The sequence below is a fragment of the Diadema antillarum genome, unplaced genomic scaffold (genome assembly GCF_040938485.1).
Source record: "Diadema antillarum isolate AM-2024a unplaced genomic scaffold, OU_Dant_1.0 seq00000266_RagTag, whole genome shotgun sequence".
Taxonomy (NCBI): Eukaryota; Metazoa; Echinodermata; class Echinoidea; order Diadematoida; family Diadematidae; genus Diadema; species Diadema antillarum.
In genome coordinates this window covers 1,632,732-1,647,192 of record NW_027271303.1, presented here as the reverse complement: position 1 = coordinate 1,647,192, position 14,461 = coordinate 1,632,732, and the positions used below count along the sequence as shown (strand labels likewise).

The 14,461-nt window shown below is 39.9% G+C and overlaps 1 protein-coding gene across 1 annotated transcript in view; it reads left to right on the top strand.

Moving 5' to 3' along the window:
* The window catches only part of LOC139729879 (LIM domain kinase 1-like), a 97,316-nt gene that overhangs the window by 56,601 nt on the left and 26,254 nt on the right, over positions 1-14,461 (top strand). The window contains exons 5-7 of the mRNA XM_071640802.1: positions 3,292-3,501; positions 9,016-9,109; positions 12,766-13,079. Coding sequence (XP_071496903.1) covers positions 3,292-3,501; positions 9,016-9,109; positions 12,766-13,079 — 618 coding nt within the window. The remainder of the gene's footprint in view (positions 1-3,291; positions 3,502-9,015; positions 9,110-12,765; positions 13,080-14,461) is intronic.

Genomic DNA, 14,461 nt, shown 5'->3' with positions numbered 1-14,461 from the left:
TACATGGTAGGAAGTCACTCCACTGTGACATGGCAATATCTTCTTGAAAAAGATTATCTAATTTCTTTAAGTTGCTCATTGTTTGGTAATTGCGTTTTTGTTCCGCCCAAATCCAGAATAGGAATGTACATTGTATTTAAAAGGGATGAACCCCAAATAATGTGGAGTGAAGGAATGCACAAAGCTTCACTGCTATGAGCACAGCAGTGAGATTTGAGGAAAATTGCACAATCCCTTCAAAAGTTCTCGATTTGTATAGTTTTTGGTTTAAATCCATGTGTCGTCATCGGTGAATACGAAGACTACAGTAATTTGTGATGTCACAGTAGGACGATATCAAGAATGTATGAAGAAATTCAACATATTTTCATTTTTCTAGTATAATGAGAGTCAGAGCACTTGGGTAAACTCTTTAAGAAGGAAGGTGGAGTAAATCCGTTATATCAACTCCTTATGTTCAATAACAATTAGCTGATGCAGGAGGAATGTGTACACAAAAGTTATATTTTCTTTATTTCTTTCCTGCTGAGACATGAACTGTAATATTTTTCTTACTCAGTGGTACCAGACCATACATAACTTTGGAATGAATGAGTGTCCAATTTTCCTCGAACTGCTCAGATGAGTCCTACTAATTGATATTTCTGCATAAAGCACAATCCACATGCTGGTATATATCTGGGTTTCATTTCCCATTTAAATGTGAAATAAATGCAATGGAAAGATCGCAGCTATTGAGTGTGTTGAGATTGACTGTGTCCCTAAAGCACAACAAAATGCTACTTAACCCTGGTGCATTTGTAGTTGATGCTGATAATCATTAGATATTAGTTACTTGAAAGGTACTAGCTGTTAAAAAAACCAAAAACAGTTTCTTCTTGTATAAAAAGGAGCATAAGAATGTATCTTCAGAATTTCCAGTGAGAAGATTGTGTGTGTGTGTGTGTGTGTGTGTGTGTGTGTGTTTTCCTGTGCAAAGCAAGCCAGTGATATGTGTCACCTGTCTACAAAGGCCCCCCTTTTTTTCTTTCCTGGAGTGGCCCATCAATAGCAAGATATGGCTGTACTGTAAAAATGGACATTTGGGTCTGGGTAAGAAGAGTTTTGCGTGTTTTTAATTCCGCGGAATCAAGACATCCATTACTGGAACATATGGCATGCAAAAATATTCGCGTGCTTTTATTTTCGCGCCAGCTTCTGGTTGTGCGAAATGCACGAAAATTTCAACACCGCAAAAATTTCCACTCTTACAGTAGTGTGTACTGTCTAAATTTTGACAAGAGGATGCAAGTACAGAAGCATTCATCAAAGGGTGACTTGATATACAGAACTATTTTAAAAATCATTATATGAATGAATATCTCACAAAGGCAAGTGCACTCTTTCCATGACAACGATGTCTGCCTGAAACAATGCAGTTGTTCTGCGACATTTGGTGATCAGCAGCACCCTGTTAGACGAGAAGTGCACAGGCTGTTTGTCCCTTGTTTGTGCAGAAGTCAATGTAGTGCAGTTAAATTAGGTTTATATTGGACATCATGTATGCTTTCATTCCTGTGATCAAGTGTGACCTTTCTAGGTTGCAGTTTGTACCGATGATGTTGGTGATATATATGTTGGGAACATGGTTACAGAGTAGTTTGTGGAGAGAGCGAGTTATTGTGAAGGCGGTGTATGAATATTGAAGATATTAGTGTGAGTGGAGTGAATAGAGAGACATAGGTACGTCGAAATGAGATAAAATGAGGAACAAATAAGAGGAGAATATGACTGCAAGAAGATTGTATGGGATAAATATATGCTCCTTTTGTTCTGGGGTTGTTTAGCTCTACATTTTTAAAGATCCTCTTTCAAACATCTATTCTGTATGCCTTTGTTTTCATTTTCAAGTTTGATATGCTTAATATCAAAAAGTAAAAGTAATTTATAAATGTACTTGTACTGCATCAATGTATTTGATATCAAAGTTGATTTCCACAAGCTTAGGGGTGTATAGCTACCCTGCAGCCAATACTAACTTTTCTTTTCATAATATTATTCATGTTGCCAACCAATACAATTTTATGATATCTTTCACCTGTCTTTTTTGGTTAAAAAAGCAATTTCTTTTATGAAAATATTTCTGAAATCAAATTTGATTAAGTAGTGTGAGCAATTTTCAATTTTGTAAGTAAAAATATGATTTTTGTCATCTTCATGCTGCTACTCACACTGTTTTGTCTTTGTTGTTTTGTCTTCCATTACCCCTCAATGGAACACAGTGCTACAGGAAACTTTGTAGACATTGACAGGACTTCTCTTTCTTGACCTGTATTTTATTATTCAGTTGCAACTGACATAATACATATTATGCGCTACCTATTTCTAGGTCAGAAGTACACCTTGTATTTAATAAGAACATTCATCTTTCTACCACCCTCCCAGTGTGGTTATTGTTGCAAGGAGATAATATATAGCTGACTCTGTTTCTGTTTGTGTCTTTCTTGTCTTCAGGGTTCGAAATTGGCGATGGTCCGCTGGCCATTGGCCACCCAAAATCATGTCGGACTAGCTAAAAATCATAAAATTCTGAAGTAACTAGTCCGTCTGGCTAGCCAAAATATTGCTTCAGTGTCAAAATTGATTCTAAGTAGTCCGTTTGGCTAGTTAAAAAAAAAGTTAAGTGCGACCCCTGGACTCTTTCTGTCAAGTTGGTATAAATCTTTGACATTCCATGGTCCGTGCTTCTACTCATAGTACAGTTGTATGTGGCAGTGCTACAGTGAGAGAAATGCAAGCAAGCAGGATAATCTAGGGCTTGACACTAAACTTTAAATTTTGGTCGACCAAAAGCAAATGCAGTGGCCCAAAATAAAATGAAACTTAACAATTCGTTTGAATCTTGGAACCCCAATCGGGCCACCAAGAGATAAACCTTTCTGGAGGTTTGGTGGCCTGACATCATCTTATATTGGCAGAGCTGCCAAGTCTCCCTGATTCTGCAGGAGTCTCCCTGAAAATGTCAAAATCTGTTTATGTCTAAATAAGAGAAAATTAAAATCTCCCTGATTTGGGAATTGTTTTATTCCCATTTGCTGTGTGGAATCTCCCTGATTTGGATGTGGGAATGTTGGCAGACCTGTATTGGCCTTTTGCAACTGGGCCACTGCTAATGTCTAGTGTGTATGTCTATGTGGATAAACCCTTTACTCCTCATTAATATAGTACACCCATGTGACATTGATTATCGCCTTTCTTGGCATACAATGATGCCACTGACATTGTCTAATACCTCCCTGTCACCCCTCCCAGCGGCCAGTGCTACAAGAAGATTGTGATCCCGCGCCGCCGGAAGAGCAGTCCCAAGCAGCCGCAGCAGCAGCAGCAGGCCCACACTGTGCAGCTGGTCAACATCCCGCCAACTCCGGAGGGCCAGAAGAGGTTCTCCCTCTCTCTGGAGGAGAAGCAGGAGGCGGGGACCCACTCCACTGAGGATGGAGTCAAGAGCATCTGCATATCGGGGTAAGCAGGTGTCTGGTTTAATTGATGAGACAACATTTAACTCCTGCGACAATTGCTCCGGTCTAATTTTCTCCAAGGACTTTAATAGGGTCAGGGTTAAGGTTGTGATAGGGTTTTAGGTTAAGTTTGTCGTGGGGATCAACCCTAACTAGGCCGGGCTATAGGTAGATCATAGAGCCGGAGGGGGGCCTCCCAGGCCCCCCCTCCAGATCTCGGCTGTCGACCGCGCAATCGCGATGAAAATTGGTGCACACATTGCCTATACTATAATCTAAAGTACCCTGAAGTTAAATTTTAAAAAAATTATCATTTATGCTAAATTATGCTAATTTATGCACAATGATGCATGTAAATCAGACAATTTCGTATAAATCACTGAATAAAGCTCAAAATGGGCACATTTTTTAGTGAAAATATTCTTAGTGTCCTGATCAAATATAAGACACAAAAATTGTGCCATCAGAAAAAATTTCTTATGTATTTCATTGTTTTTTGAATTTCTTATGTATTTCTTTGTTTTTTCGACTTTATGTTTTTCATTATTTTTTCAATAAAACTTGTCCGCGACATTGTTAATGTTCCAAACAAGAAAATATATCATTAATTGATTTCAATCAATAAAACCCCAAAATAATCATGCTTTTATGAAATTTGCCTGTAAGCACAGTTTGCATTGAAATTGTACACGAATTCACGTTTTTGAGCAATTTTTGGTCTGACATATTTATGCGCAACTTCGGAACCGCGCGCCCCGGGCATCGCAAATTTGGTGTCAAAAGATGCGGGAGACTTGAAAGAAAAAAGTCATGAAACGTCGCGGCGATAGCTTTTCGTGTTAGCGATACATCGTGCGGAACGTCGGGCCTCGGAGGCCCCCCCCCCCCCCCCCCCCGGCCTAGTTAGGGTTAAGATTTGGGTTAGGGTTCTGTTTGTGGGTAGAATTAATGTTTGGCTTTAAATAGCATGCAGATACTTTAAGGGAGCAATTGTCGCGGGAGCAAATGTCATGGAACCGGTTTAATCATGGAGATTGGAGAGATTGACCTGTGATGTTCATTCAAGTTTAGCGCCAGCCGTCTACGCACGACCAATCAGTAACCAGGATGCCATGCACTGACCGAGCAGATTGCTCCCTCGTTGCTAGAGGCGAAGTCTATCTGTGGTGCTAAATCCAAATCTTCAGACACGTTTCTGTTCATTGAAAGTCGGAAAATCATGGCCCAGAAAAATGCTGATTTCTTGCCTTTCCTGTGATCGGTTAGCTTTGAAATTTTGGCAGATGATAGATGAAATATTGGGCTACAACATTAAGCCAAAATAGATATTTTATGTTTTTGACCAATTTTGATAATCTGACTTCAATTCAATTTTCTCGGCTCAGCTGTAAGCGACTTTCAGATCCATTTGTCGTGGCGGGTCACATTTTTTCTGGTCTGAGCACCCTACAGAACACTTTTCCAGTCCCTGCCCTCTCTGGCAGTCCCACTCTATGTTGTGGTTTTGCTGGATGAAAAAAAATGACCAGAGCAGACATTATATCTCTCATCATTCCTGTCCCACCTCACATTATCTTATCAATCCACCAGGGTAGCAGAAGTGACCAATCTGAATGATGTGTTCTGGGACTTTGACTGCCTTCCATTTTTTGCTTGAACCCAACAATTGGTGACAATCTTGATTTGTTTTGTTTTGAGTCAGTCAGGCCTAGATTCTATTGCAGTTTATACTAGGTAAGAGTAAAGGTATCTACACCCCACATTCACACTAGGTCCCATGTTGTGGGCACAGTCAGGGAAAGATCTTATCTTTTTGTGACTGACCGTCCACACTACTATCGACTGTCCTGGAGCTGCGGGGGACCTTTATGTCGCCATTTGGGCCGTGCATGACATTGAACAGATATGTCCAGTGATTTGACACTGGAGTTCACGCATGAGCACACTGATGAATACAGCTGGGCTCTATTGATTACGAGCCCAAGGGCATTCTCCCCTCCACATTTTGTCCTCAAACCCAGTGAGCTTCAGGGGGACAGTGGGAGAAGTCCCGATGGGAGTCCACACTATGGTGTTGGAGGTTACTTTCCCTGCGATGTGGGCCTTAGTGTGAACATGGGGACAAGTGTACTTGGGAAACTTTGGGAGATTTGATAGGCCTGTGAGTCCCATGGGCAACATTTTCATACACAATGCCTGTAGGAATGTTGTTTGGTGGCCCTAAGATTGTTAAGCTTGAGCTCAAATGGGGTTTAATTACCAGGAGAGTGCACTCACTCTACAACACATAATTCAGGGTCAATTAAAGTTGACATGATAAGCAGACCCATTGTCAAAACTCCATGTAAAGTCAATTTCTTGCTACTGTGGGTGTTTTGAGGAAGTTAGTGAAACAGTATTTCCTATTATAAACCATTTTACAGTTGTACTTCAAAAGTTGAAGTGCCCTGAGAACACAAACCTCCACCAAGGCCATTGAGTCACTAATACCATGAAATTCTATAAAGTGTTATCCTATTAAAAAATTCTTGGATCTAGATCATGTTCCCAAACACCCCAGTAAAACCTAATTACCTTTTACCATATTAGACCTATCCTGAAAATTTCTTCAAAACTGAGAGATTCAAAGATAAAGGTCATTATTTTGCGGACTTCAAATTTTCTTTATGAAAACTTGACCCATCTTTTAATACGTAGCATGGTTCCATTTTAGATTAAATGAAAGAGATGACTCTAGTGTTAGATATAGTGATGTGTGTTTGAAAAATGTTTCTTTGAATTTCCTCATGTCTTCTTTGAGTACTTGGGTCAAAGATGTCATTTGGTTGACCTAATAGGATCAAATAGAGGATTCTCAAGCTGGCATTTGACGACTGTTGCAATCTGGAACCAAATGACTTGACTCTCAATGTCATTAATTGCACTTTCAAGGTGACTTGGTACGTTAATTTGCCTTGAACTATGCAAATAAGACAAGATTCATAGCATGCATGCTGTCTTCACAGATGCTCAACTCCTTTTAATAAAAAGTCTCCTGTATTGCCTGAATGGGAGGCGTGCACCGTCACTCCGCCCGTGCCCTCCCCCCCGCCCACAATACCTCCCTTTATGAATCCCCTAATTGGATTTCCTCCCCTCGGTCCCTTCCTCCGTGGATCCATGTTGCTAGGATGCAGATGGGTTGAGCATCAAGCTTGGGAAGGAGGGGGGGGGGGGATCTGAATACTTCTGTCAAAGGGGGTCTTTGACTTTTTTTATAGTGATGATGTTGGTGCTTCTTATAATGATGAGAAGTATGAGATGGAGGAGGAGAAAAGAGCAGAAGAAAGAGAGAGGAGGTTATTAAATAAGTATGATGATTCTTTTAGGAGTAGAAGTTGTAGTGGTATATATGCAGTGTAGTTATTAGTAGTATGGTAGGTGTCCAACCTACCGACCGGGTCCATAACGACCGGCCGCGCATTATAATGGCATTGCGCGTACAGAAAGAAAATGTACGCATGGGACTACGCGCAACGGTGTTCGATTCTTCACTGGGCTACGCTACCGAGTAAAATGAGACGAAAACAAATAAGTATTCCCTATAAATTAACGACATTTAGCAAAATCGAATAAGATTTATCGTGTAACTACATATAACTAGGCCTACCTTTGCTGACTCGTTGTTAGATGTAGAGTATCCTTCCGTAATAAATTTGACGATTTTGACCGCAAAATTGTCACCGCCGCTTGTACGATCGTGCACACACGTTACACATATACATGACATAAACATTTTGTCGCCCGCTACGACCGTACGAGTTGATGCAGAAACGAGAAATGAATGTGAAACAACAAACCGACTCATCTAATTTATTTCAATTACGATGAAAAGTTTCCTAATGAAAATCAAGTCAAATTCATCAAACAGTCCTTCAAAAGTAATATTGAAGGATTCAAAATATATTCAAATATTATTGGGGAAAAAATGACGGCTAGAAAAAAACAGCGGCCTGTCGAAAAAACGCATTTAAGTGCCCTTTATACGCATTGTCAGGGTGGTCGGTTGAAATGAGCAGGGCAACTGAGTGCGGAAAAAATGACACCCCACGTGTTCGAAGCCGCCATCTAAGAGCGCGTACCTCAGATCGCATTTTCAGTGCGCGCTTGTGAATCCGGAGTATTTTCTCCACACGTGAGTAAAATTTCAGTCAAATTGTGAGATTTTTCACGTTTCTATTGATAGAAAAACGTTAGGTGTCCGGTATTATGAACACCCAACCATACTTAGTAGTAGTACAATCATGTAGTAGTAGTCATGTACAATGTAGTAGTTAGGTACTAGCTGATAGTAGTTGTAACATTAATTGACAGTGTTACCACTTCCTCTTTTGCTCCTACTGCTACCACTACTGCTATCATAGCTACACCAGGGCTCGACACTAACGGTGGTCCGGTTGCCCGGGGCCACCAAAAACTCACGTCGGGCCACCAAAATTTCAGAAATGAAGAATTTGGTGGCCTAATCGGGCCACCAAAAAAGGTCGGATATTTGCCTTTGGGCCACCAAAAATAAAAGTTAGTGTGGAGCCCTGGCTACACGTATAAAATCATCTGTATATCCTGCGGCCACGCCGTATTGTTCAAAGGGGATTTACAGTCTGTTATTGCCCACGTCTGTAGAATGAAATCTGCACATTTGGTCTGATTTTGTTTGGTTTTGTCTCTGCATGTTAATGCAAACTGCATGTCTTTTTCTCCAGCTACAGTAACAAAGCAGGGAAATAAATATGCAAGGAAAGTAAAAGATGAAAATCCATAGGAATTGTCAATTCCATAATGACACTGTCCCTAATGACATAACATATAGGGAAGTAGTGCACATACTGCATACTGATAACCATTTATAAATAATGTTCAGCATGCTCACTCTCTTCTCTAGGGAGCAATGAAGATTGGTTGGCTTTTGTTGTTGTTTTTCCTGATCAAGACTGTTCAGCATGTCATCATAAAATTGTCAGTTCAGGCTTTTAAAGTTTAATGCTGCAGAGTGGGTGTGATAAGGCAGTGTCCTTTTGCACACACACACACAAAAATGTTTTGCAATTCTTGATGTCATTGATGTGCAAAAAAAGAAAGAAAAAAAGATGTTGATGACAAAACAAAGAGAAGAAACTGAGAGATGCTGCTTGTTGTAAAAACTAGCAAATTTCCACCGATAGTTTTTTTTAGCATCAATCACTTTATTCTCAAATGCCTTCCCTTTTCCTTCCCTCAAACCTCTCTTTCATATGTAAATACTGTAATTGCAGTGTTATAACTGTCATTGAATCATCACATTATCTTTCCTCATTCAAATTGCCATATATACAAGTAAGAGTATGATGTTCATGATCATTCTTTTTCACAATAGAAAGTGTAGCACAATCCTTAAAGCAGTTATTTTCCTTTGTTCAAAGGTGTTAGACAGGGACAAAAATAAACCAAGCATAAAATCTCTGTGATGCCATCTTGGTTTGGTCATTATGTGTTTTAACAGGTTGGAGACAACACCAGAAACCTCATCTCTGCAGGTGGGAGACAGGATCTTGGAGGTCAACGGCACGCCGGTCAGTGACCGCGACATCACAGAGGTCAGCCCAGAATGTCAAGCTGTAGGCTTACAATTTCACAGATTGCATTCGTTTCATATTACTCACATTCTCCCTGTGTTGGTTTGTTGGTTTCACAGATAACATTTAAAGTGGTTAATTCCACCCCCCCCCCCCCCCCACTCATAATCTCTTCTGCGGGTAGATTTTTACTGCCTTGATAATACATTGACTAGTGGCTGTGGCTGTTTGCAGCTGTGCTTACTGGCAGTTGATACCCAATAACACAATTTGATACAAAGATGTAGGTACACTGTGTACTTGTACCCAGGACATTGCGTGTGTAGATGCTCGTGCAACCTCACATTCCTCAAGCTGTGTTAAAAGCATTCATATTTTCTCTCTTTGACAAATTGTTTTTGAACTGTGACTCTGTGATCCTCCAACATGGGTATCACGAACCTCTGAGATTAAGAGTGAACAAAAAAAAATATATATCATCAGAAAAATATCATCATCATAATCATAACATCATTATCATAATCACCATAATCACCAAGTATCATCATCATGGTCATGTTGCAAGATGGTATTAAACGGGAGCAATACACAAAGGATTTCACCCTGGGTTGTTTGAAATATCATGGAAGTAGTTATCAGTATGAAACAGAGGAGTAAAAATGTAAAAAAGAAAAGAAAAAAGACTATTCCATAACCCTGAAAAAAACATGTTGATATAATCAAGTTCTCCTAAAAGACTTTTTAAAAGAAAATAAACAAGATCTGATATTCAATTATGTATACATCTAAACACCCAACAGTGAGTATAATGACTAAAAGCTGTGTGCCCACGAGATCTTTCGTTGATATCATATCGGTTCCTTGTGAGAATTGTCTTGATATCAAGACGTTTGTTTTGCATCCAAAAATAAGCCGAGGAGGGAAACGCGTTCCTGATCACCTAATCCTGCACTTCCTTCGAAGTGTGTATCGGCTGGCTCAAGAGCAACCTGCCAGCGGGCGAAAATGGAAAGTGGGATAGAGATAGCGTGTCCTTGCACGCGGGCCGGGATCCATTACGTGTAGCAGATCTCAACCGAAACTGAAAGGAGCTTTGATGTATTCATGCCATGATGGTCCGGACTTCCATGTGCTTTGTGGGGAACTTGAAATAGACGGCCATTAACCTGTTTACGACTAGAATCTCTACAATTCCCCATGACTTTGCATGTGACCTGGGAGTTTTCCTGTAGGCATCGGGTTATGATAACTAGCCAGTTGTACTTTCTATTTTGACTACAAGGTATTGTCCCCATGAGCAGTGCATTTGTGTTTTGAATAGTTACAGTCTCACAGTGCCAGTAGGTGAGAAATTATCCATCGAAAAGCCCCTGTTGTTTATCACCAGCCCTTCAAGCAGAAAATTGAATGTATCAAATTAAACAATAAACATCAAACTTTGGGCATCAACATGTCTGTTATTACAATTGTTATTATCTTATCTTCATTGTAAATTGCTGCCCAATGAATTCCCATTGCAATACAGAGCGTACAAAAAAAAAAAGGTTATCCAACTTTGGAGGGCTACCATTTCATAATTGTCAGCTATGGAGAGCGCAATGCTGATTGTGAGGAAAGAGGAACTCTTCCTCTTTCTATTGATACCTAATTGTGCCGAAAAAATGTCATGCATGACAGAGCACATGAACTTTAAAGACAACAATGACAAATTAATTTTTTCCAAGTTTGAGTGTTATCGTGAAGGAACAATGCATGTCTCACTGAATGGATGGGATCTCTCAATGAAAGAATTTGCAATTAGTGATCATTTAAGCTTTAATGAGCAAAATTGTGCCCCCCCCCCCCCCCCTTCTCGTTGCTTTAACAGCAAAGTGTAAGAATATATATCACATACATGATGGAATTATTAAGGCAAACTGTCATTTTGGATATTACAGTTTGACACATCTCAGTGGTCTCTGTCATGAGCTACTATTTAAGTCCAGATGAAGTTTAATAGTGTATGGAACAAATTGCAACCATGTTATTGGGAAATAAAGCAGCATGATCCCCAAAATGAATGTGGTACAGTATAGTGTTGGAGTAGGCAATATTAAGATTTCTAATTGTTAATAGCTTGTGCAACAATGTCATGCACTGAAATCTGCAATGAATAAGGAAAATTATATCCAGGTAAAGGTGTTATTAAAGGTCTATACACTCTTTCAGTCTGAAGGTTCATAGTTCAAGCCCTGTCATATTGCAAGTATAATGTACAATGTACAATGTACAGGAGACTTCCTCCGCAATAGTCTGCAATGCTTCTCTCTTCCGTTGTGTATGACTGGGTTGGAATGACAGGGTAACTTTGTGCTGCACAGGTGGAATACTACTGGCTGGAATGCTGCCCAGGCAGTGGAGCAGGTGTACACTTCTTGGCAGGCTGTTTGAATTCTAGTTTCCAGGGTAGCCTTGTATGGTTTAACTATTAAAGGCATTATTTACCATTTGCAAATGAAACCAAAACCCAGATTTAGTGCTTCATAATTGTTTTAAAATGTGAGTTAGGGATAGAAGCAACGGATGTAAAAATTTGAATCAGTATAATTATAACCCGTTGAGGATGAGTCCCGAGTATACTCGGGCAGGGGTCTATGGGAAATGCGTGTTGTAGCGAAATCAGTCCGTCCTCAACAGTTTAATGTTAAGTATTGTTAAATAAACAAAATGTGAACAATAGTTATAATAAAAATGTATCTAAACTAAATTGTCTACAGATACAGTTTAGTGAGAAAAATAGTCACATTTCCCTATATTTTAGGCTTTGTTGCAAAATTTTTACATGGGTAGGATGTTTTGTGATACACCTAACCTACTTGTATACATATGCATCAAATGTGATATCTTGAACATTTTTTAAATCACTGCTCCCAGTGATAAACAGTACCTTTAAAGACCTGGTATTCAACATAGTAATATACATATATCCTGGAATGGGAAGATTGTCCCAGTTCATATACTTTGAGAATCCCGGCCCATAACAAACTGTGTACAGCTTTATCACTAACCTCTGTGTGACTACACACACAGCTGAAGAATCTTGACTTGAGTTGACAGTAAGAGTACATAAAGCTTCAATGCACATACTTGCTGACCGGTGGTATTCATACAAGGTGTAGTTTTCGAATGTAAATATATCCCAGTGGGCAGTGAATAAATTGGGCTACCCATGAATCCCCACACTACTGGATCTTTGAAGGTCCTGTTTACCTTTGAGAGCAGTGATTTAAAAGATGTACAAGATATCACATTTGATGCATATGTGTAGACCTGTTGTGTCACAAAACATACCTACCATATAAAATTTTCACAATAAAGCCTAAAATATATGGAGATGTCAGTATTTCTGTCAATAAACCGTAACTGTAGAGGGTTTAGTCTGGAAACATTTTTATTATATTCAAACTATTGTTCACATTTTGTGTATTTAACAATACTTAACATCAATTACAGTTGGTATACGCATTCAAAGTTTTACAGTGGCTGTATCTATTCCTAACTCACATTTTAGAACCATTTTGAACCACTAATGCTGGGTTTTGTTTCATCTGCAAATGGTAAATTATGCCTTTAAGGCAGTTCTACTGCAACTGGATGCTGGTCCTCTAAACTTGATATTCACTACCTTCCATGCCCAGATTGATCAGATGCTGTGCCAGAGGACGACCGAGCTGCGTATCACCGTCGAGCACGGCCCCACCTCCTCCGCCCTGCCCGACGTCCAGGAGATCTTTGGCTGCTCCAGCAGCGACGGGAGCGACACGCCCTCCCCCTCGTCCAAGGACGGGGAGGAGGAGGAGGATGGGGGCAGCCCCGCCTTCAACAACAACGTCCACCCGTCCCTGTCGGACGGCTCCCCACGAGGGCGCCTTGGCAGGATAGGGTTCTACGGAGGGGAGGAACAGCAGAGGAGGCATGTCAAACTAGATAGGCACACTTCAGCACCCAAAATGTGAGTGTTTTCATTCATTCTACAATATTCTTTTTTGTTTCCCCATATTTTTGTTTTCGATACTCTTCTTTCAGATGGACAATTACTGAGTGGAGTGAAATTATTCCATTCACGGCAAGGAGTGAACATATCCTTTGTTTTTGATAGAAATGCTGTACATGGGTTGTTTTGTTTTTTTTAATCTCCATTTTTGTTGGTGGGTGCTGTATCTGATGCCCAGTAAAATAGAAGCATTGTATTTCTACTTAATAATTGGTGACATGTCAGTCAGTGATAAGGTATCATGGCAATAATATATTGATTAGAATGGAAATGACATAGATATCTCACTCGAAATTAGCAGAAGTGTTCTATTACAGTTTAACACACTGCATGTATATAGATTGCAATTGTACTACAGTATTATAAAGCTGGCGATGCAGCTTTCTCCTCTACTGCTCCCAGGCTGTGGAATAAGTTCCCTCCTCTTCTGAAATCATCACCAACACTGGATTACTTCAAACAAAATTTGAAGACCTACTTATTTTGATATCACTATGTATGCACTGGACAATTGTACTTTCACTGCCTGGTAATGTGTAAGTCTCCATTTGATTTCTAGAATTTTAGAATCTTGCAGGAACGGGTCAACTCTTCTCCCACCAGTGTACGCATAATGACCATAACAGCCATAAAATCCCAAATGCAGCTCTACTGTATGTATGTATGATTACATAATATGCTTGCATGTCCATCTGTCTCCTCATACAATGTATGTGTGTGTTTATGTGTGTGTATATACAGCTGTATGTGTATATACACACACACAGACAGATTTACAGTTGTGTATGTTACATTCATACATACATGCATACATACATTCATACTTACACTTTGTACATTGTTATTTTGGGGCTGTTTTGTGTGTGTATGTGTGTGTGTGTTTTTTTTTTTTTTTTTTTTTTTTTTTCTAGTTTTAAGTGAATACAAATTCAGGAGATTACCAGTTTGTTTAACCCAGGAAGTGTGATCAAGGCAGGGACTTACGTGTGTGACATATCCGATAGCTGTAAATTGCTGTTATCATTGGTGCTGTGAGTAACGCAAGTAAGGTTTGCCGTCCGTCCTTCTCTCCAACCCCCCCCCCCCCCCACCAGCCATTCCAAACAAAAATAGCAATGTATTTAACTATCTAAACAGCAAAGAGCAACAGATATCATCAGCCAGTTAGCCAGCCTAATCACAACAGGAAGGGAAACGTGCGTGGGCTTGCGATTGTAAACACATCCAGCCGGAAATGAGTGGCAGCTAGCTCGGATGATGCGGACAGGATCGCGCCACTGCAGTCGCACCACAAAAAATTACGTCCACCGACTGGTACACAAAGTTGTGAAATACCACCA